General features: G+C 36.8%; 1 protein-coding gene across 1 annotated transcript in view; it reads right to left on the bottom strand.

Annotated features, from left to right (window-relative positions):
- Positions 1 to 25461, bottom strand: part of STPG2 (sperm tail PG-rich repeat containing 2) — a 543661-nt gene that overhangs the window by 486147 nt on the left and 32053 nt on the right. The window contains 3 exon segments of the mRNA XM_021008393.2: positions 9821 to 9932; positions 20908 to 20927; positions 20929 to 21021. Coding sequence (XP_020864052.1) covers positions 9821 to 9932; positions 20908 to 20927; positions 20929 to 21021 — 225 coding nt within the window.

The following is a 25461-nucleotide window of genomic DNA, read 5'->3' as shown; positions in this document are numbered from 1 at the left end:
GAGCCTGAAAAGCAAAGAGGCATATTTCAGGTACTCATCAGTCTTACTAGGACATCTCTTTCACTTCCTCTTCTCTTTTCACTTCACTCTCTTTGTCTCTTTCAGTTCCTGAAAAATGTTCCTATTATTTATTGGACTTAGTCATCTAAAATAACCTTCCTAGAGTTTTACAGAAATTAATTCTTCTTAAATTTCTCTGCTGGCTGACTACATAAGATATTAACTATATAGGATAATCTTTTAAAAACACACTACATTTTCATATTTTCTTAAATTGTTTACAATAGGAAATATAATCTAAATTATAAAACTTCTCACCTATACTTAAGAGTGTCACATGGAGCTTTATAGTACCTTTTCCTCTCCCAAACTTTGGATTTGTACACAAGAACAAGAAACTCTAAACTAATACAGAACTAGTACACAGGGAAGGTTATTCCATGTCTGGAGAAAAGAAAACTCCTCATACCAACACTCAACAGTTCTGGAGCTTTTTTCAATTTTTTTGATAGATTTTGTTTTACTTCAACATATACTTTCCCCAAAAAATAACCTTTATAAAATATGTTCCCTGAAAAAAAAGTTAGATTATCAATCATTAACAGAAAGGAAGAATGAATCCTTTGACTCTGACAGATGATACTAACACTGCACACAATACCCTGAGGACCTGGCTTCACGATATCAGGTATCACGATACCCTGATGAGCTGTGGCACTTTAGGCAAGTTACTTAATCTCCCTGGCCTCATTTTCCTCATCCGTAAAAAAAGCAAGTTGGAAGAGAAGATCTTTGAGGTCCCTTTGGGCTCTCTATTTTGATCCTATTATAATCAATAACAGGAAGGAGGAAAGACTACTTTAACCTTAACAATATATGACTAACATTGAATACATATAGAGAAAAGAGCACTGACGTGAAAGTCCAAAGATTTGATTTCAAATTCAGACACTGATGACCTTGGAAAAGTCACTTTTTTCTTCATCCTTCATGTTTCCCTGTTGCCTCCTTAGCCATATGAATTCCTTAGCCTAGTCCTCAAAGCCCTTGGCTTCCTACCTTTCTTGTCATATCTCACACCACTCAATTTGCACTGTCCTACACAGACAAACTATATTAACTTTTTATCCTTCACGTGCATTCGGCACTAATCTTTGCTAGTATGATTACTCATGCCTGAAAAGCCCTTCCCCACCCTTCCCCTCCAATCCTCTCCACAATCCTCTGACCCCTCCAGTTCCCCCACACATGGGCTGAATAGAGAGGGATTAAGAATGAAGGTCATGAGGATGTTAAGAACTGGTCCGGAAGGTTTGTAATGGTAGACTTGGGAATATAAGAAATTGGCCAGACAGATATTTCAGAAGACAATAATATCTTAGTAGCTTTATTATGTTTTAATTGCTTTTGGGTTTTTTCCATATGATATGAACATATGTTGTGTTTATTAATAACATAGATGGACCTTAACCTAAGATAGATGAATAAATAAAAGTTTTATACTTACTTGTCCTTTCCTTCTTTACCAGCTATTGCTGGCTTTCTCTGTGAATCTTATTAACATAGTAAAAGAAACAGGGAAAAGTGGTATCCCTTCAAATATAACTTTTAAGTTGACTTTTGTCCAGTGAGCTGTTTTTAATGTGTGAATCAGCAGATACACTATTTCCAAAATTATCACTATTTTTATATTAGCTTTTCATTTTTGTAGCTCACATATGGCCCATCCTTTTATTTACAGAGTAAATAGAAAAGTCTCTACATGATTCTGTGACATTTTATACAACTCTCATATATTCCACTGTTTTTTGGTAGACAAGAAAGTAGAGTTGATGAAATGTAATCCAACATCAATATGTATAAATTAAGCATTAAGTTGGTTTTAATTTTTTTAAATGCCATTACAATAATTAAAAATACAGTTAACATGTATTTACCTAATATCTTAGTGAAATGGATGGCTTCACATACATACATTTTCAGGTTAACAAAAGTTTATAGTTGTTTAAAGCGTTAAGACATTTTGTATGTCTAGCAAGGTCCTATGCAACTAAGGCCATAAGGATGGCTGATCTTCACTCTTCTCTGTTCTTTACCTCCCCTTCTAGTCTGACCAGGTTCTAATCAGGAGGCCTGAGCCCTCAAGGAAAGTAAGTTCCCCATTCTTACAGTTATTGGCTCTTGTTCCCATGCTGGCTACTCTTGGGACAATTTTATTTTGGCCTCTAGCCTAAGGGTTCTCTCCAGCCAAGAGAGAAAGTAAGAAAGGGACCCAGAGTATAAATATGAATCAGGTATAAAAAAGGTAATTTTGCCCACACAGAAAAGGGATGCTAAGCAATAAAAAAAAATCAATAGAATAATTAAAACAAAATCGAGCAACTACTGGTATAATCAGCTGAGAGTCTAATATTCAAGCCCCTTCTGAACAGTTACAGTTTATTTGAGAGGAATGTTAATTAACCATTTTCCATTTCATCTCCATTGAACACAGTTTGAAAAAGTACCTAATGGATTCTTTCTTTCTAGTGGTGAGGGAAAGCGCCAGCCGCCTTTTGTGATCACCAAAGCAAAGAAGGCACAAATGGGAGGCAGCCCTATCCCCACACACACACACACACACACACACACACACACACACACACACAGCCTTAACTAGAAAGATGTGAGCTTATTTCTTGAGGTCCAGCTGGGGAAAGTGCACTGCCACTGACTCTCTAGTCAGCTTAGATGCTCAAACTACAATCTGAAAAACTCTCCTTCCCCTTCTTGAAAATCAGTGCATTCGTCTGTCTCTAGTCATGTAAGAATTTTCGCCTTCTCCAAAACTTTTCCAAGATCACTAGGGCAGCTCAACAATCACATGCATACCTTCTTTTGGCACCCTTGCCTCCTCCTTTCTCTACAAGGACCCCCAATCATTTTTTTAATCTAGAAAAAAATACATTTTTATGCTAGAGGAAAATAAGCTAGGTTTCTGCATATAATGATTATTATAATCTCTAGTCAATGTTTGAAGAAAATATCCTATTGAATATGTTCCCAAACACTGTTAAGTTTTTATTTTGCATGTGTCAACATTAAGCCGCCATGCCTTACTAAACAACTTCTGGACAACCTTCTCGAGTGGCTGAATATCAAGCACACAGTGGGCAGCTGACAGAAATTTTGGATAAGAATGTATAAATTATGCATCAGAAATAATCGCCTACCCAGAAACTATGACTCATAATAACAAAATAATCACTAATTCAGAATTTCATAAGCTTATGAATTATTTTTCAGTTAAGTTGGCACTTACAACTTTTCAAGCTTTTTAAATTTTATTGATTAAAATTTTCTATTGAGTTTTCTGCCTAATATCAAATATAATTAAAATTGTATTATTTTAATAAAGTCATATTCTAGAGGCAAAGGAGACACCTAGATGTGAAAAGTGTATTAATGGGATAACTCAGTCAGACAACAAGCACTTATTAAATGTATTATGTGCCGGGCACTATACCCTAAGCCCTGGGAATAAAAATGCAAAAATATGGTTCCCACTCTCAAGGAGATCACATTCTAAAGGGGAGGAGGCGGAACAGACAACTCTGTACATGTGAGATATACATGGTATAAATGGAAACTAATCTCATCATAAAAAGACTGGTGAGTCGGTGGGGGGAGATCAGGAAAGACGTCTTACAAAAGAGGAGATCTGACCTGAGTCTTGAAAGAAACTGGGAAAGCAGAGAGGCATAGATAAGCATTTCAGGGAGACAGCCAATGCAAGCGCATGGAGCCAGGTGATGGGAGTGTCTTGCACAATGAAAACAATGTAAGATCATGAAGTATGTGAAGGGCAGTAAATTATAAGCAATGACTAGAAAGGTAGGAAGGGACCGGGTTTAAAGGGATTTAATTTATTTTGGATCCTGGAGGTAAAAATGAGCCACTGGAGTTTTCTGAATAGGAGAATGACACGGTCAGACCTGCACTTTAGGTCAGATCTGCACTAAAGTGCAGATAAGTGGAGGAGAGATTGGAGTAGGGAGAAATGAGATAGGGAGAGCAATCAGAAGAGGATTGTAATAATGTAAGCAAGAGGTAGAGAGGTTTTGACAAGGATCTGTGAGCAGGGGAAAGGTTGATGGTGTTGTTCGTCCTTCTTTCTAGAAGAAGACCAATGACACGATGTCCTGACTTTCGGGTGAACTGGATTTAAGTGAGGCAGAGTTCCATAAAGTGGCTGGCCTTCTGGCAAGAGAAAGACCTTTAGAAAGGCCAAGGTCATCCACTGCATTCAGGGCCATGACCAGGGAAAAGGTTGATATAAAAGAGATGTTGTAAAGGTAAAAAGACAAGATATTACAAAAGCTTGGATATGAAGGATGAATCAGAAGAGCCAAGGACAAGACAGACATGGCGGCTGGATCTACAAACTCAGTGGCTTAGGGATCTCCCTGCTGAGGAAGCTCCCTCTCTCTTCTGCAACTTGTAGTCTAAGACAGTTGCCTAAAACACAAGGAGTTAAATAACTGACTCCAGTTCATACAGCCAGGGTGTGTTCGAGGTGGGACCTGCACCTGCACCTGTACCTGTACCATCTTGACTCTGAGGTCGGCTCTCGATCCTCTACTTCACAATGCTTCTCTTGTGTGTATCAGTAAAATATGTTAAAAATATATAAGTATTATCTCTTATTATCAAATGAAAGGATCTACAACCAGAAAAGATCCACAAACCTTAACAAAATGTTTAAACAATCCCAAGCACTGTCCATTAATCAACTGCTCCAAATACTTAAGCAATTTACAAGTCAAACTATCACAACTTCCCTCATTTAAAACCACTGGTTCTAACAAACATAAGAGAATAAATGAACAAAGCAGTACCTCTTACAATAGTAACCCAAAGTACTGGTGCCATCTAGTGAAATCTTCCTATAGCACTCAGTGGCATTCTTAGGAAGCTACCGTTTTCTATGATCAAGGCACTCTGATACAAAATGTTTAAAATACACTACAGAGATATGAGAGTATTAATGAAGATAGCTGATTTCATTAAAATTAAAAGCATCTTCTGGCATATTTTCACTATCAAACACAGAGTCAGACAACTTGGAGTCATGTCTTGGATCTCACACTTAATAATAATGCTTATTCAGTGGTGTCTGACTCTTCCTGACCCCAGGGACCACATAACACAGCAGTGCTGTCCATGGGGTTTTCTTAGCAAAGATATTGGAGTGGTTTGCCATTTCCTTCTCCAATGGATTGAAGCAGAAGTTTAGTGACTTGCCCAGAGTCACACATCCAGTATGAGTCTGAGGCCAGATCTGAACTCAGGTCATCCTGACTCTATCCACTCTTTCTGAGCCACCTAGCTATCTCCAATGGTGGACATTTATAAAGCACTTTCCAGTTTGTAAAATGCTTTGGATACATTTTCTCATTGGAGTTTCATCACTAACTTATGTGGTTAGTATTCCAAGTATTATAATTCCCATTTTAGAGATAACGAAACTGAGGCTCAAAGAAGGTGAGTAACTTTTCCATGCTGAAATACTAAAGCATCCTGTTCTAGGCCTTGGTATTCAAAGCCCTCCATGCTCTAACCTTCACATACCTCTGATTACTCCCCTATACATAACTTTACATTCCAATATAACTGGGATGGTAACTTTTCTATTAACATGCTCTGAGTTTTCCTACCTCCAAAGTCCTTGCTTTTGCTATTCTTTCCATTTAGAACATCCTCCTACCACCTTTATCTATCAAAATCCTTCCCGTCACTCAAAACTCACTTTAAATAGCCTCTTTCAATTTAACAAGCATTTATTATTTGCACCTGTTAACTGGAAGGCACTGTTCAAGGACCAGAGACAAAGACAAAATAAAAAAATAGTATCTGCCTTCAAAGACTTACTACTTAGTACTCTCCTCTACCTGGAGGTGGGGGTGGAAATACAGTTAAATTGATAAATGATTATTTGAGAAGGGAAAGAATATTAACTAGAGAAATTAGAAAAGGCTTTCTACAGAGGTTATAGCACATAAGTTGAACCTTGGAAAGAAGTCAGGGATTCTCATAAGCAGAGGTGAGAATACATTCCAAGCATGGGAAACAGAAGTAATACCTATAGTTCAGGAAATAGCAAGTAAAAAGAGTGCATCAATCAATCAATCACTAAGCATTTATTCAGTAGCTACCATGTACCAGGTACTAGGTTTAGGACTGCGATTATAAAGACTAAAGTGAGACAGGATTGCCTGTAATAGAGACAAAGCCAGAGACAGAGAGAAGAGAGCACGTCTATACATAAACACACACACACACACACACACACACACACACACACACACACACACACACACACAAAATGAATACAAGATAGCTTTGGAAGGGAGAGTACTAGCAACAGGTGGATCAGGAAAGGGTTCATGTAGAAAATGGCACTTGAGGGGGGCGGAGCCAAGATGGTGGAGTGAAAGCAGTCACTTGCTTGAGCTCTCCCCCAAACCCCTCCAAATACCTATAAAAAAATGGCTCCAAACAAATTCTAAAATAGCAGAACCCACAAAAAGAGAGAGTGAAGCAAATTTCCAGCCCAAGACAACCTGGATGGTTGATCAGAAAGGTATACCACGCCAGGCGAGTAAAGAGCACAGTTCAGCGTGGGCGCACAGGCCACAGCAAACCTGAAGCAGGCCTCAGAAGACTGAATCGCAGGCAGCTGTGGTGGTTTCCACACTTCTTATCCCACTAACACCAAAGACAACTTAGAAGGTCAGTGGGGAAAGTCTGTTTCTGTGGTGAGAAAGAGAGAAGCTAGATCCCAGCTGCAAGTCCTGAGCATGGCCCCGAGGCAGCGGCTGCCTCCTGAGCTTCCAGCCCACAGACTGAAGGGAAATCAGGTGGCTGATCAGAAGGAATCTCTTTGCCAGTGCTGGGGAAGGAATCTCTTGCTTTGCCCGTGCTTGGATCCAGGTCACAGTTCTGGGTGGAGTTCCTGGGGCAAGGAGGAGTGCTGGCGTGGTGGAGCTTGTAGTGGCTGAGAAAGAAAATTCTCCTCACAGTTCCAAGGCAGAAAGGAGTACTTGTGGCCAAGCATACACCAGAGCACAGGCCAGGAAAAGAGTAAACACCTCACCCCTTATCATACCACCTTGGAAGAACTGAAAATTTACAGGTTCCCTAGAAGTATCTCTGAAAATGGCACTTGAGTTGAGTAATGAAAGAAACCAGTGATTCCAAGAGGCAAAGGTGAAGAAGGAGAGAATTCTAGGCATAAGGATAAGCATCATAAAGGCCTAGAAATGGAAAATGCAATATTTTTTGAGGAGCAGCAGGCAGGCCATTCTGGCCTGAGAGTTTGTGGAGATGAATAATGTGTAAGAATGCTGGAAAGTTAGGAAAGAACCTAAGGAGTTTTGAATGCCATACAGAGATGTTTATATTGAATCTAAATGGAACGTGGTAAGTAGAAGAGTGACATGGTTTGACTTATGCTTTGGGAATATTATTTTAGTGACTGTGTTAAGGATAGATTGGAATGGAAACCAGGAAACCAATCAGGGGCTATTGTAACAGCTGAGGTATGAAGTAAAGATACTAGAATGTTATTCATCTAAGTGGAAAGGTAATGGAGAGGGAATATTATGATAGGTCCATAAGCATTGATTAAATGCTCACAAAGGAAAGTAATCCTTACCCTCAAAAAGTTCACATTCTAATAAGGGAGACAACATGTAAATAACTATGTAGATACAAGATACATATAGGGGCACTAGGAAAAGCCTCTTTCAGAAAGTGGAATTTGAGACTTGAAGGAAGCCAGAGACAAAGCACTCCTAATTAGTTAGAATCAGCAAGACTTGTTAATTGATCTACACAAGGAAGGGAAACAGAAGAGCTGAGGATAACATGAAAGTCAAAAACCAAAAACCCAAAAAACCCTAGACTAGCCTGTATTAAGTGAAACATAGTACCGCTGTGTCCAAAATAAGATATTCCACTCAGGTCAAACCACATATTGAGTAATGCGATGACAAGCCATAAAAAGGAAGAAGGGTTTATAAGGGGTTTATAAGAGCTGAAGAAACCAGCAAAAAGAAATATTAAGGGGGAAACATTACATTGGTTTTGAAATAATTAAAGGGTTATTTAAAGAAGGATTAGACGCATGCTGCTGAACTCCAGCAGGCAGAAAAGGAACAAAAGGTGGAAGTTAAACATGAGATAGTAGATTCCAGCTTGCTATAAGGAAGACTTTCCTAATTAATCGGAAGTATTAAAAATGGATAATTTGATGAGTTTTCCCATCAACAGTAGTCCTTAAGGGAAGCGAGGCATCCACCTGTCTAGACTGTGTAGAGAGGACTCATAGATCACATAGAGATTTAAACCAAAAGATCACACAGGGGTTGAAACCAATGGTTTCAACTATTAATACCCTACGATTCTGTGAAATCAAGTGTGCTTCGAAGGAGCAAATGCCTCTTTGATCTCCAGCTTGTACTTCTTGCACGAAAAGAGCTCCCAATCAGGCAGCCAGGGTCTTCAGAAGTTTGCCCCTATCTTACCCCAGCCCCACACATGTCAGAATATTTAGCCACTTATCTCCTGATTCTTTTTTCCAGGTTTTCCACATGTAGAAAGTAACAAGTTGATTAGGATCATGTGGATGGACCGCACTGTGCTGGGTAGTTTTACCATATTTGCTTCTAAAGGACAGCGAAAAAGAGAAAGGCTTCAGGAGCACTCAGCCAAATCAGGCATCAGATCCAGAGAGAATGTCATGGGTGAGGCTCCTGACAGAGAACTAATAAGGGTTAAGTACATCATATAAATTAATGATTTTCCATACACCATAAAAAATACACATTTCAGCTTTAAATTTTCAAACTATGAGATGTTGGTTATGATACAAAAATAATCAATGAGGAATTTTAATTTTTGCCTTTTAGTTCTTAAGTGAATATGAAGGAAAATGTACTAACAATATATAGAACTGTACCTATTGTACAAAATTGTACCTAATTATCAATTGCAATTCTCTTCCTCGAAATTCACTGGTCTTCAAATTAGAAGCCAATCAGCAATTATAAAGCATGCAATCATTACCTACTATAATCATCCTAAGAGTAATACAAACGATATAATAGTATAGACAGCATAATAATTACCTTAAAAGGACCAACTATATTTCCTGCAGTCCTACCTTTTCCTCTTGTTCTTCCCACTATTACTACTACCACCCAGACAGTTTTTTTTTTTGAGTTTTACATTAAAATTTCTAAGGAGAAAAAAGTATCTAACAAAAACTAAAAGGAGGAACTTTTACTTCATTGTTTTCTACTCAGTTGAATTTGAAAAGGAGATCAAATATAAAGTAAATTCTATTAGTGTATAATGACAGTTTTTCATTTTGGGATGGGTTTTTTTAACATAAGCCTATTCAGTAAATTACACTGGTACTAAGAATTTAGTAACTGTTTATCTCTTTTGAGGCTGGCCATACTATTTTATAAATAGCATTTGAATCATATTTTCCTAATATTTCTCTTAACAAAAACTAAAAGCTCATCTTTTTGTAATGAAACAATCTGCTGTAATCTAATTTGTGGGAAGATGAAGCAATTTCAATATAAGAGAAAATTCTCAATGTATATGTAGTTAGGCTTTGTTTTTTAATTCACAAAAGTTTTTTCCCTGTCTTAATTTTAAATAGAACCAGTTTTCTCTATTTTGTGCCCACAATCTCCAAACACCTGTGTTTTAACCCTATGATGAATTATCTTAAAATACTAGCAAACGGCTCATGTTTTCAGCTTACCTTTTTCTCTTCCTGTAGTACTATCACTTCATGATAACGTGGCAGAAAAGGACAACTCTTTAGTTTATCTTCTTTCTTGATATTAACATTCTCATAATGCAGTGTACTTTCCCTTGAGAGTTTAAAGAGAGATCCATGAGATTTTAATTTAAACATATGAACATCTAAATAACTGGAGTATCTTCTAAACATAATGTGTTGCCAACAACTATGTAATAATGAGAGAATCAAGAAATGGTAGGCTGTTACACTATAAATTTGTAGAACTCATTTTGTCCCTTGTTACAATTCTAATTTGTTGGGGGAATTTCCTCAATTCAGAACTCTGGATACATTGTTAGAATTTTTTTCTAATTATCTCAACATTAGAAGATTGGCCCCAGATTTTTTTTTCTTCTAGACATCATAACTCAAAAAGACAATTAAAATAGGAAGACAGCAATGTGCAGGTTCTTAAAGTATTCTAATGATCACTCTAAAAAGAAAAGAAAAGGAATCATTGGGCCACTAGACGAAATTTTATGTCCTGTATGAAATTAAAAGCCTATGAGAAATACAGCTTATTTATTTTACTTTCCTGTATGTAGCTTAAAACTGTACTAAGACTTTATAACACCCCAGATTTAAAACTCCAAAGCTAGCCACTAAGGTCTAAAGCAATCACATATTTCTTTTCTTTTCTTTTTGTTTTACCAAAGAGACTAATTATTTACCCACTGTCCCAGATTCCTAGAATTACTAGACCTAGTCCTACATCAGGTCTTCTAGACTTACAGTATTTCAACAATTGCTAGATCTATGTGGGATAACAACCTTCATAAAATTTAAATTTGAAAAGAAAAAGGAAAAGATTTAAGAGAAACTCTTAGAAATAATATGAAAACAAAAAAAAGTGACTGACCTATTTCCATTAGCTTTTTGATCCACTCTTATAAATGGCCTATTCTAATAAATAAAATAGGTGGGAATTATTTAAATAGCAGGATTAACATTCGAGAGGCTATATATTAGTAATAAAACTCATCTTTACCATCATGTAATCATTCCTTAAGCACTAGGACTTTCTTTTTTTTTCAATTTTATTAATTTATTGATTTATCAACAATCACTTCCATATGCTTTTGAGTTGAAAATTTTTCTACACCTTCCTCCCCCAACCCTCCCCAAGATGGCGCACAATCTGATATAGGCTTTACATTTACATTCCTATTAAACATATTTTCACATTAGTAAAGTTGTAAGTAAAAATTAAAACCAATAGAAGGAACCATCAGAAAGAGGAAACAAAACTCAACAGAAGGTAAAAATAAGTGATAGCGATTCGACTTCCATAGTTCTTTGTTTGGGTGTGGACAGCATTTTCCATCCCGAGGCCTCTGGAGATGTCTTAGATCCTTGTATTGCTGAGAAGGGTGCAGTTTAACAATATTAGTCATCGCATAACGTGGCTGTTACTATATACAAAGTCCTCTTGGTTCTGCTCACTTCACTCAGCATCAGACCATATAAGTCTTTTCAGGTTTTTCTGAAGTCAGCCTGTTCATCATTTCTTATAGCACAATAGTATTCCATTACATTCATATACCACAACTTGCTCAGCCATTCCCCAATTGATGGGCATCCTCTCAATTTCCAATTCTTTGCCACCACAAAAAGAGCTGCTATGAATATTTTGTACATGTGGGTCCTTTTCCCATTTGTTTGATCTCTTTGGGATATAGCCCTAGAAGTGCTATTGCTGGATCAAAGGGTATGCACATTTTTGTAGCCCTTTGGGCATAGTTCCAAATTGTTCTCCAAAATGGTTGGATCATTTCACAACTCCACCAACAATGTATTAGTGTTCCAATTTTCCCACATCTCTCCAACATTTATCATTTTCCTGTTTTGTCATGTTGGCCAATCTGATAGGTGTGATGTGGTACCTCAGAGTTGTTTTGATTTGCATTTCTCTATTCAATAATGATTTAGAGCATTTTTTCATATGACTATAGATGGCTTTAATTTCTTCATCTGAGAATGGTCTGTTCATATCCTTTGACCATTTATCAATTGGGGAATGGCTTGTGTTCTTATAAATTTGTCTTAATTCTCTATATATTTTAGAAATGAGGCCTTTATCAGAGAGACTGGTTGTAAAAATTCTTTCCCAATTTTCTACCTTCCTTCTAATCTTAGTTGCATTGGCTTTGTTTGTGCAAAAACTTTTCAATTTAATGTAATCAAAATTATCCATTTTGCTTTTCATAATGTTCTCTATCTCCTGTTTGGTCATGAATTCTTCTGTTCTCCATAGATCTGATAGGTAAACTATTCCTTGTTCTCCCAGTTTACTTATGGTATCAGCCTTTATATCTAAGTCATGAACCCATTTTGACTTTATTTTGGTATATGGTGTGAGATTTGGGTCTATGCCTAGTTTCTGCCATACTCTTTTCCAGTTTTCCCAGCAGTTTTTTTCAAAGAGTGGGTTCTTATCCCAGAAGCTGGGGTCTTTGGGTTTATCAAATAATAAGATTACTATAGTCATTGACTACTGTGTCTTGCATATTTAACCTATTCCACTGATCCACCTCCCTATTTCTTAGCCAGTACCAAGCAGTTTTGATGATTGCTGCTTTATAATACAATTTAAGATCTGGAATGGCTAGGCCACCTTGCCCTGCATTTCTTTTCATTAGTTCCTTTGATATTCTGGACCTTTTGTTTTTCCAAATGAATCTTGTTATTATTTTTTCTAACTCTATAAAATAATTTTTGGTAGTTTGATTGGTATGGCACTGAATAAGTAAATTAGCTTAGGTAGGATTGTCATTTTTATTATATTAGCTTGGCCTACCCATGAGCAACTGATGTTTTTCCAATTATTTAGATCTGATTTTATTTGTGTGAAAAGTGTTTTGTAATTGTGTTCATAGAAGCACTAGGACTTTCAAAGACTATACTATATCCATAGGATCACAGACTGGGAGTTAGAACAGCCCTCAAAGGCCACTTAGTTCATCCCTCTCATTTTTAGGAGGAAACTGAGGCCCACAGAGCATAAATGACCTTACTCAACACAACAAACCACCCCTGAAAACAAGGCAAGTTGTAAATGTATCACTGTACGTTTTTATCGTTATAATTCTAGAAGTCGGCATTATTTCGACAGGTCTTTAATACTACACCTAGCTGGTTTTCACTTTACTTCCTACAGACAGATACTTAGTTCTCAAGGTTACCCTACGTCATTTTGTCTCTGAGAGCCTGAGACTTCTCCCTTCTGCTCCACAGTGCCAAACCGCAGGTCTGAGCCTGTACTGTGTTTTCTAGGCTCAATTCCTGAGACAAGAAGTACCAAAAAGTAGAGAGATAAGAGATGACACACTCAAGGAAGCCACCTGAGGCAGACGCAAGGCTGACCACAGCAGGGTGGCAGAAGCAGACCTGGACGCCCAGGTCTGGAAGAGAAGCTGGAAGCCAAAGCAATGAAGACAATTACAGACGAAATATCACTAACACTCCCAGCAAGAAATGAGTGGGTAAGAAGCAAAGTACTGGGATACATCACTTGGGGAATGGCTGCACAAGCTGTGGCATATGATTGTGACTATGCTGTAAGACATTATGAAGGGGGAGGTTTCAGAAAAACCTGGTGAAACTTTTATGAACTGATGCAAAGTGAAATGAGCAGAACCAGAACTCTGTACATAGTAACAGCAATAGTGTAACAATGATCAATTGTGAATCAGTGACTCTGATCAATACAATGATCTATGTCAATTCCAAAGGTCTCATGATAAAAAATGTTGTCCATCTCCAAAGAGAGAACTGATGGACTCAAGAGTGCAGACTAAAACAAGTTTTTTCTAGCTTTTTTTTTAGAATATGCCTAATATGGAAATACATTTAGCATAACCTTGTATGTATAATAGCTATTGTAGTTCTTGCCTTCTCAACGGGTGGGAGAGAGGGCTGAGGAAGGAAAGAATTTGGAACTGAAAATTAAAATTACATTTTAAAGTGTCAGGATAAATGCAAATCCAATTTCCAGAGTGATACTGACTGGGCACAGGCTGGATAGCTAAGCAAAAAAGATCATAAATATTTCACCCTCAGAATTAAGGGCATAGTACAGGTATAGGAAATAGGCGTGGACATTTTTGTTGTTGTTCAGTCATTCAATCATGTATGACTCTAAAAGATCTCTGAAAAAAAAGCCTGACCCTGTTTCCATTTCTTCTCCCTCTATTGGCCAGGAAGTGATGGGACCAGTTGCCAAGAACTTTGTTTTTGGGATGCTAAGCCTCAAGCCAGCTTTTACACACTCTTCTTTCACCCTTCTAATTCCTCTTCACTTTCTGCCCTCAGAGTGATATCATCTACATATCTGACATTGCTGATCTTTCTCCCAGTGGTCTTAATTCTGGCTTTGGATTCACCCAAGCCTGGCATCTCTGCATATAGGTTAAATATATATGGCCTTGTTGTTCCCCAGGTGTTCCCTGTTCAATTCTAACTGTTGCTTCTTGGCCCATATACAGGCTCTTCAGGGGACAAGTCAGATGATCTGGTACTTTCATCTCTTTGAGGACTTGTCTCATTTTGTTGTGATCCACAAAGTCCAAGGCTTTAGTGTAGTCAGTAAAGCAGAAGTAGATGTTGTCCTGGAACTCCCTTGTTTTCTCCATAATACAGCAAATGTTGGCAATTTGGTCTCTAGTTCCCCTGCCTCTCTGAAAACCAGCCTGCACTTCTAGTAATTCTCAGTTTGCACACTGCTGCAGCCAAGCTTGCAGAATCTTAGGCATAGCCTTGCTGAAATGAATGCAGTTGTTTGGTAATTTAAACATTCCTTGGCATTACCCTTCTTCAGGATTGGGATATAAACTGATCTTTTCCAATCCAGTGGCCACTGGTGTGGCAAATGTTACAAATTTGCTGGTATATTGAGTGTAGCACTTTAATAGCATCTTCTTTTATTGTTAGCAATGCTTCCTAAGGCCCACTTGACTTCATTCTCCAAGATGTCTGGCTCTAGTTCAATAAACACACCATAGTGGTCATCAATGATGTTAAGATCATTCTTGTACAGTTCTATATATTCTTGCCACCCCTTCTTAATCTCTTCTATCTCTGTTAAGATCCCTACATTTTTGTCTTTTTTCATACCATTTTTGCATGAAACTTTCCCTTAATATTTCAAATTTTCTTGAAAAGAAAATTTCTTGTCTTTCCCATTCTCGTTTCGTTCTGTTTCTTTGCATTGGTCATTTAAGAAAACCTTTTTCTCTCCTTGCTTTCTCTGGAATTCTGCATTCATTTGAGGATATCTTTCCCATTCTCCTTTCCCTTTTGCTTCCCTTCTTTCCTCAGCTATTTGCAAAGCCTCATCAGACCACCATTTTGCTTTCTTACTCTTCTTTTCTTTGGAATGTTTTTTGGTGGTCGTGTTCTTGCTGCCTTCTGCACAATGTTGTGAACCTCTGTCCATAGCTCTTCAGGCACTCCACTACCAGATCTAGTCCCTTAAATCTTTTCATTATCTCCATTTCATATTCATAAGGGATGTTATTTAAATATGGAAATTATTGTAGCCAACATTTATACTTCAAGGCCTTTCCACTAATTTTCTCACTTTCTCAGGATCTTCCTTTTCCTATACCTAGTCCCAAGTAATCCAGAAATCTTCAATGAACCATAATCTGGTTACTTTACTACAATGACATATAAACTCCTGCCTGAAAACAAAAGGCTTTTGACTGAAAAATTTAGAGGAGAATGCAAAAGCAAAAAATGTCAAATATGAACATTTCTATGCAAATATTTGCCCATAAAAGTAAACATTTGTTCTGCCACGACTAAAACAGGATAGAATTTCATTATTAAACAGCTTGTTATAACTACATTTTAACATATCATTATGCCATGTCCCTGAAACATAAATACAGTTAAAACATTAAAAGATGTAACTCCTCTCCACTAACAAGCATATCAAAATGTACTAATATATTTCTATCCAAGCTATGTTATTTATTACTTGTGTGATCTTGGGCAAGTCACTTAACCCCAGTAGGTCTCAGTGCTTCATGTGTAAAATGAGGCAGTTAGACCAGGTGACATTTAAATTTACCTCTAAATCTATGCTTCTATGCTCCTACTGATGACATGCTAGAAAAATAAACAAATGTTTTGATTTTGCTTTCAAAATCTTGTTGTTATTCAGTCATTTCAGTCGTGTCCAACTCTTTGTGATCTTATTTTGGTTTTCTTGGCAAAGATAATGGAGTGGTTTTCCATTGCTTTCTGCAGTATGTCCCCATTTCATAGATGAGGAACTGAAGCAAATGCAGTTAAGTGACTTGCCCAGGGTCACATGGCTACTAAGTGTCTGAGGCTGGATTTGAACTCAGTCCTTCCTGACTCCACACCCAATGCTTTATCCACTGCAGTACCTAGCTGCCCCTTTCAAAATCTACAGCTGGACTACCAAGACATCAAAGAAAAAGACTAAGTAATGCATAGAATTAACAAAATTCATATGAGAGTTGATATAGAAAATAAATTGTTAATAAAAACTGAGAACTCACCAAATAATTTTCTTCTTCAAATAATTATTTTTGTAATATTCTGCAACATTTTTTCGAACATCCAGTAATGCTGAGGGGCAGTACAGCGTTGTGGATAAACATTTGGACTTAGGGCCAGGAATACCCAAGATCAAGGCCTGCCTCTAACACAATTAGCTATATGACCCTGGACGAGTCACTGGACTCTCATAGTCAAAGCCAGTTGTGTCAGACTCAAATAGAACCAAGGCTATGACACCAGGCAGGAGGATCCCTGCAGGCCAGATATTGACTTAGAAAACCACCTATCATCATCATATGAGTTCTAGTATACATTCACTTATTTTGTTAAATATTTCCCAATTAAATTTTATTCTGGTTGAGTAGCACTCCAAAGTGTTGTAGGCCATACGTCTACAGGCCCTACGTGTGACATCTCTGCTTCAGGCAATTTCCAAGACAATAATTTACATAGAAAGTACCGACCTCCATTCTCAAATAAACTTTTCCTCATCCAACAGTTCCCTGCACCACCAAAATCACTGTCCAATTCCTATCCTAAATATTATTATTTATTTAACAAAATAATCTGAATGGGATTTTTTGCCCCAACAAGTGGTTATACATGCATACACACACAATCCTGTAATGCTTTATAATTAATGTTCAATAATAAGTAGAATGCTCATAAAACATCACCTCATTTAACTGGTATATCCACTTGGCCAAGATAATTAATTCTAATTTATGATACATGGCACTTTTCTCAAATACAATCGTTAAATAATAATAATAATAACTGAATTAGTTCATAGATACTTAACTCAGTACTTAAAGTATCCATTATTTCTTTTATCCAGTGCAAATCACAATGTCCCTATACTGTAGTAGACAAGTTTTTTGTGAATTTCTGTGGCCAAAAAAAAAAAAAAGTCATCACCTAATAGCCAACCACAATGGCCTTTGGATAACAGATAAAATGTCAGGGATGTGTGGGAACCAGGACTCACAGCCTTAGGAAAGCTGATTGTTAAATTTTCATTATGAGCATTTACACCATGAAAATCAACAAACACTACAATCAGGGTTTACTTTATTGTTTTGTTGTTTGTTTAGACTTAAGAAATTATGGAAAAAATGTTGACAATGCAAGTTAAATTTAAAAGTGTGTCATCAGTAGAGGGGTTTTTGTCTTTTTTCTTTGACAGCTTATTGTTAAGCACATCCCTTGGTAACAAAATGGAAATGACTATGGGAGAAGTAAGCTACACTAACACCTAAACTTCCCCTCCATCCCTAGTGAAACTGGTCTTCTCTCTCACTGTGATGGCTGGTCCTTGATTCTTCATGATTCTCCCAGGACATCATTTACCTTCTGATTTTACACATTTCTGCCCTGTAAGTAAAAGTGGACCATTTCAACATTGGCCTCTCTTACACCCTAAATTAATAATAAGCCCTATGAATATAGTTCTTTAAAGTTTATTAAGTTTAACCAAACAACTCTGAGGCAAATAGGGTACATAATTAGTTCAATTTTACAGAAGAGAAGATGGAGGCTTAAGAAAGTGAAGTGAGTTGCCCATGATCACAAACAATATTAAGTCCATGACCCAAACCCGGGTTTCCCAGTAAACCTTTCACCACAACACACTATGATTCAATTCCTGCCCTCTCACTCCCAGCCTATAGAACAGCTAGGTGGCGCAGTGGATAGAGCATCAATCCTGTATTCAGGAGGACCTGGGTTCAAATCTGGCCTCAGACACAAAACACTTACTATCTGTTTAACTCTGGGCAAGTCACTTAACCCCAACTGCCTCACCCAAAAAAAAAAAAATGCTAAACAAATTCTAGAGAAGCAGAATCCAAAAAAGACAGAGTATATCAAATTTCCAAACCAAGACTACTTGGAAGGTCGGCAGGAAAGGTCTATTGCACCAGGGTGAAAGAGGAGTGCACAGGCCACACCAGCACAGCCCAAGCCCCAGCAAACCTGGAGGAGGCCTTGAGGCAACTGAATCACTGGCAGCAGTGGCAGTTTCCAGACCTCTCAGCCCACAGACACCAAAGACAACTTAGAAAGTCAGCAGAAAAGGGCTGTTGCACGAGTGTGAGTGGCACACAGTCTGGTGCAGGCCTAGCCCCAATAAATGAAGAGCAGGCTGAGAGAGTGACTGAATCAGCAGTGAAGGCAGCAGCAGCTGCCTCTGGAGCTCTCAGCCAGTAACGGGGTCAAACAACTGGTCAGAAGAAGATTACTGGGGTCTTTCTGCCAGCTCTGAGGCAGGACTCTATCGCAGTCCTGAGTGGCAGGCCCAGGGCAAGAAGGAGCACTAGCATAGCAGAGCTGCAGCAGCAATGGAGGGGGGACCTTCTTCAAAGTTCCAGGGCAGAAAAGAGTGTTTGTGGTTGCTCACAGACCAGAACATGGGCCACTAGAGCAGTAAACATCTGTCCTTAGATCATACCACCTTGAAGAACTGAAAACTTACAGGTCCCCAGAAGTATCTCTGAAAACAGCTGCATTTGAAGCTTGGGATAATTTGCCCTCCACACTAGAAGCAGAGCCCTACCTTAACAAAGAATTAAAAAGTAAAGTAATAGGCTGGGAAAATGAGCAAATGGGAAAAAAAAACCAAACCTCTGACTACAGAAACTTACTTTAGTGACAACAAAGCCAAAGCTCCTACATCCAAAGCCTCCAAGAAAAATATGAATTGGTCTCGACCATGGAAGAGCTCAAAAAGGATTCTGGAAATCAAGTAAGAGAGGTAGAGGAAAAATTGGGAAGAGAAATAAGAGTGATGCAAGACATCATGAAAAACGAGTCAACAGCATGGTAAAGGTGACACAAAATTCTAAGTATCAAATTTCTGTGATAAGGATTTGCTATTTAAATACATAAACAATAAATACACAGAACACAAATAACTATTCTCCATAAATAAATGATGAAGGAATGTTAATAAACAGTTCTCAGAAGACGTGCAAAGGATTCACAACCATGTGAAAAAATGCTCCAAATTACTAAAAATAAGAGAAATGCACATTAAAACAACCCTCAGGTTTCACCTCACACTCTATAAATAGGCAAAAAATGACAAAAAAATGATAACATTGTTAGTGAAGTTGTGAAATAAAACAACCATTTTGGAAAACAGTTTGGAACTCTGCAAATACGGTGACTAAAATGCCCATATGTTTTGAACCAGAGACTCCATGACTGGATTTATACCCAAGGTAGCCATCTTTAAGGAAAAAAAAAATCCCCATATACTCCAAAATATTTACAGCAGCACTTTTTGTGACAGCTAAGAATTGAAAGTTATAGTCTTAGAAAACCCCCTAAAGCACTAAGTGACTAAATGACTTGCCCAGGGTCAGTCAGTATCAGAGGCAGGATTGGAACACCGATCTTCAGGCTTCAGAGCTGCCTGCCTACATATAATCTTTCACCCTTCTTCTTTGCTTCACAAATTAACTTACATCCTAAAGCTCTGCTGCTCTTGGCTTCCATGTCTCCAGCTAGGCGGCACAGTGGACAGAGCACTGGGTCTGGAGTCCGGAAGACCTAAATTCCATTCCAGCCTCAGACACTTAGTGGTTGTGTCACCCCGGGCAAGTCACTTAATTCCTGTTTGTCTCGGTTTCCTGAGTGGTAAAATGGGGACTATAATAGCACCTGCCTCCCAGAGTTGTAGTGAGGCTCAAATGAGATATGTGGAAAGCACCTAACACAGCGGGCACTGAATAAATGCATGTTCCTTTGCTCTTCCACTCTCCCCAAGACAACGGATTCAAATACCTGCTTACTGAGATGGCTACTGGGCTCTTTTGCTCCTACTGTTTTTTCAACTACTTTACACCAGTAAAATTCTTCTAAGAAATATAATCACCAGAGCTGATGCTTTTAATTTTACCCATTTCCCATGTCCCCAAGTCAACAGCTTTTTTTAACAGGCCAGGTTAGAACTGTTATAATACATACAGTATAAATATCTTATTTTTACCTTTATTCTTAACTTATTCTTGATTGTGACCTTTGTTTTAACTAAGGCTTGCTCTGCCACAATCAACTGTACAACCTAGGACAAGTCTGTCTGACAAAAGGAGAGTAGCTAATAAATTGAATTCCTCCAAAAGATGATGTCATCCATTTCTAACATGGAAGTAAATGAATGACTGCAGGAAAGTAAAGATTCTATGCAACTTTTCAGCAAGCCCAAGGTCCAAGTACTCTTTTAATTCCTTTAATGTGTTATGTCCCAGAATATCCAATTTAACACCACTCAATCTCATGCATTCCACAACCAAATGTAATTAAAATTTTTTTAATTCCCATTTCTAATGTTCTTCTAATGATCAAAAATAGATCTTTTAAGTTCTCTCATTTTATGCTTAAAAGGGCTCTATTTACCCTTCATGAATCATTTGACTTCCATGATGTGTTTCATAACTGAACAACCAAGGAGCTGGATTACTGGCATTCTATAATAAAAAGCTAAGCTGAAATGACTGCTCTAGTTTACTTACTGAAGTATATCATACTCCCCCAGGCCCAGGCCCTTCTAGGACTGGTAAATCTTGTCTTCCTGACTGGTTGCCAAAATGTATTCCTTTGTATTTCAAAGTTGAATCAGAAGCATCCTAAAACATAAAATAAAGACTGTTTGTTCATATATAGGCAAAGCCTTTCTTTCACCTCAATCAGCAGAAAATTAAAATATTAAATATGAATAAGTATCAATTCTTTGAAATTCAAAATTATTTTACATTTCAACTAGAGGTTTATATTCCTAATACCTAGCACACAGTCAGCACTTAAGAAATATTTGTTTTCTAACTAACTGCATATGTACTCAGGAGATCTTTCTTAATTTTAATATGCTTAATTTTCTATGCTGTTTGATTAAGCATCTTTTGCTCTGAATTAATGTGTGATCTGGTTGGTTTAGTAAAAGTTAACATTGGTAATGGCTTACGAGCTCTGCTTTTGAGCTGAATACTGATCACCAAGCTATTTTGAAACTGCTAACTTTCCTTTTTGTTTACATAACTTACTTCAAGAAATATTTTTAGCTCAATTTTTTTCAAGTATCAAGCATTTATTTTTTTCTCTCTTCTACCTCCCTTCCCCCCACCAAAAGGAGAAGAAAAAATAAAACCCTTATAACAAATATTCACAGTCAAGCAAAACAAATTCCTAGGCTGGCCAGATCCAAAAATATGTGTCTTATTCTGCATATTTTTCTAACATATCTGTCAGGAGGTGGCCGGTATTCTTTATTATCCGGCCTCTGGAATCACGTTTGATCATTGCTCTTACAAAGTCTTTCAAAATTGTTTGGTTTTGCAGTGTTGTCACCCTATAAATTTTTCTCCTTATATTCACTTTATTCTTTATGAATGCATACGAGTCTTTCCAGGATTCTCTGAAACCTTCTCTTTAATAATCTCTTAACAGCACGAAGGTATCCCATTACATTCATATACTATTAGCCATTTACATTTCTCTAATTGATGGGCACCTCCTTGGTTTCCAGTATTTTTGCCCCCACAAAAAGGACTGCTATGAATATTCCATATACATAGGACCTTCTCCCATTTCCTTAATCTCTTTGGGGCATCAGTTAGTATTTTGGGGTCAAAGGAGATGCATAATGTAGTAATTTGGGGAGTATAATTTCAAATTGCTTTTCAGAATGACTGAACCAATTCACAGCTCCATCAAAAGTAGAGTACTTCTTTTCCCAAAACCCTCTGCAACATTTGTCATTTTCCCCTTTTGACATCTTTGGCAGTGTGATAAGTGTGAGGTAGAACTTCAGAGTGGCTTTCACATTTTACATTTCTCTAATTATTAGTGATTTGGAAGATTTTTTTTTGACTAAAGACATCTTCGACTTCGTCCCTAAAGAACTGCTTATTTATATCACTTGACCATTTATCAGTTGGAGAATGGCTCTTCTCATACATTTGAATCAGTTCCGTATACATCTTTGAAATAAAACCTTTATCAAAGTAACTTGCTATGAAGGTTTTTTTTAGCCAGGGGAAACTTTCAAGGAGCCAATGTGCCAGAAGCCTCCATATGCAACAAAGAAAGACAGAAGGAAGCCAAATTATATGTCTGCTTTCTTGATGGTGAGATCAAGATTTTAAGAATCTTAATAATTTTCAAGCCCAATACACGTACACAAAACAATTCTTCTTTTTAAACAATTTTCAAACATAATGAATTAAAAACAAAATAAATTTACTCTTGCTTAACTCATTAGCCCATATTTTTCAAAAGTAAAATATCCTATCTATAATGACATTAAGGCCTTTTAAAAATCCTAACATAAAATGAAAAATAAATTGATGCATTCTTAATAACTCTAAATCACCAATCTCTTTATGTCAAGAAATGTTGCCAATATCAGCTTCAAGGTCACTGTCAACTTGGTAAGTCATTAGCAAATAAAGTGATTTAATAAAAGCAAACTCATCAAGGGTTTACATTATTTTAAGTGAACAATTAATATAATTTGAAGAATTACTAATAGCTATCCCTGTTGACAATAAAATGAATGAAGAAGGTTCTGTGGAACCTTTTTTTCCTATAGTATGGATAATTAGGCTTGGAAACAGATTTTATGTGAAGAATTCAAAGTCCCAGAGTAAATTAATTCAGGAACTAAAGGACTGCTTTTCAGTGTGGCAACATATACTTAATTCTTTAAATGTTATCTCTGGCAAATATTTCAGTATCAGCATTCTGATGGCATTCCAAACTTTAAACTCATCCAATGAAATGCAGATTTGGGATATTTCTCTAAGCTGATACAAACAAACAAAAAAAAAAAAGCTCAAAGTTTTAAATAAAAGTTCCTTATATGACAATAAATGTTAATGTATAGCATTTATTTACAAATTTAACTAAATGAAAATTTAACATCTGATTCATTAGATGCTCTTGTACTTATCCTCTGATCTAAGACTGCTTCTACCACATAAATACGTTCAGCAGATACATTTTAAAGTTCAATATCTAGCACGATGCCTGGTACATGATAGGCTTTCAAGATATGTTTGCTAAACCACACTGAATTGAATTCTAATATTTAAACTGAAGCTGCCACATTTGTAGATTATTCCTATCATGCTTCTCCTCTGCTCCTACTCCCGTGCTGCTGAATGATATTAAAAGAGCTTATGTGGCCCCCCCGACAGGATTCACTACAAACTGGGTCCTCACTATAGCAAGGCACTCCATTTATTCCTCTCTAATTGATTCTCTGTTGTACGCCCTATAAGATATTCCCAAGTCTCACATCCCACCTCTGCCACCTACCTTTTCAGGAAAAGACTTCAAGTTTACCAATAAGGGCCATTCACTAGGAACTCCCTCTTCTCCCCTACTTTACATCCCTTTTTAATTGTTTTTTATACAGCCTATTTCTTAGCAATACAATGATTGTAAAAATGTAAATGCTATCCACTTTAAATAATGTGCAGCTGGCACATTATTTTAATACTTTTTAAAATATTCAATATTTCCCGTTCACTACTGATAACAGCAATATCAATAGTTGATTTAAACAATGCACTGAAATACTTATCATTTAGTAGCACAATAGAATGGATTTTTTTCATCATTGCTCTTTGGCAATGTGAGCCAGTGCCTGAGTTTTAATTAAGAGCAATACCACTGCACAGCAATAAATTGTATTGAAATAAGTGTGGTATAACATAGGAATTTTTTTTAAAATAATTTCTCTCACCCTCCTCTTTGAGCAATTTTAATAGATGAATGAATGAAAACTTCTAATAGATTGCTGCATAAGTCCCACAAAATAAACTCCTACATTGGTCACATGTGAAAATATATGTTTCTCTCTCCATCTTAAGTTCATAATTTCTTAGTCAATAAATGGGTAGTGTCTTCCATCTTAATTCTTTTGAACTCATAGTTTATCATTGCATTGATTAGAGTTCTAAAGTCGTTCAAAGTTGCTTTTCTCTATAATGTTGTATAAATTGTTTTCCTGGTTGTGCTCTCTCCACTCTGCATCACTTAGTTCATATAAGTTTTACCAGTTGCCTCTGAAATTGTCCATTTCATCTTGTTTTATGGCATAAAATATTCCATTACATTTTGTTGAGCCATTCCTTAATGTAATTTTCTGGGCATAGTTGTCTTTCCAAAATGGCTGGATCAATTCACAGTTCAACCAACATAGTATTCAGTACCCGTATTCACACAGCCCATACAATATGTCATATTTCTCTTTTGTCATCTTTGCAGTTTCATAGGAGGCAAAATCTCAAAGTTACTTTAATTCAAATTTCTCTTAATTATTAGTGACATTGAGCATTGTTTCATATGCATGTTGAAAGCTCAAATTTTTTCCTTTGGAAACCCCCTATTAATACCTTTGACCATTTCTCCATTGGAGAATGGCTTTTAATCTTATAAATTTAAATCAGTTCTTTTCATATCCAAGATATGGAATGTGTTCAAATATTTTTCCATGTTACTTCTTTCCATTCTCATTTTTAGTACATGAAGTTTATGCAAAAAAATTTTAATTTTATTAAATCAAAATTGTCAATTTTATCTTTTATGATCATCTCTATTACTTATAGAGTCATAAACTCTTCCTCTCTCCATATACTGAAAAGTAATTTCTGCATTGGTACTCTAATTTGTTTATGATGTCACTTTGTGTACATATAGATCATGTATCCATTTGGAACTTATCTTGCTCTGCAGTACAAAATGTTGGCCTAAGCTAAGTTCTTCCAGATTAATACTAATTTTCCCAGCAGTTTATGTCAAATAATGACTCCTTACTCCAGCAACTGGGTTTTTTGAGTTTGCTGAATGCTATGCTTGTTTTGTGTGTTATAAACATAATCTGATCCACTGACTGACTTTTTTTTCCAAACTAGAATCAACTCGTTTTATTGATTACTTCTTTGAAGTAGTTTGAGATCTGTTACTGAAAGACTTCCCACTTTTTTTTATACCCTTGAAATTCTTAACCTTTCATTCCTCTATGTGAATTTCATTTTTTCTAACACTATATTATTTGGGAGTTT

Source organism: Phascolarctos cinereus, unplaced genomic scaffold (genome assembly GCF_003287225.1).
Source record: "Phascolarctos cinereus isolate Bilbo 61053 unplaced genomic scaffold, phaCin_HiC Scaffold_9;HRSCAF=440, whole genome shotgun sequence".
In the NCBI taxonomy this organism is placed as follows: Eukaryota; Metazoa; Chordata; class Mammalia; order Diprotodontia; family Phascolarctidae; genus Phascolarctos; species Phascolarctos cinereus.
The sequence above is the reverse complement of the archived record's forward strand: the minus strand, read 5'-3'. Positions and strand labels throughout refer to the sequence as shown.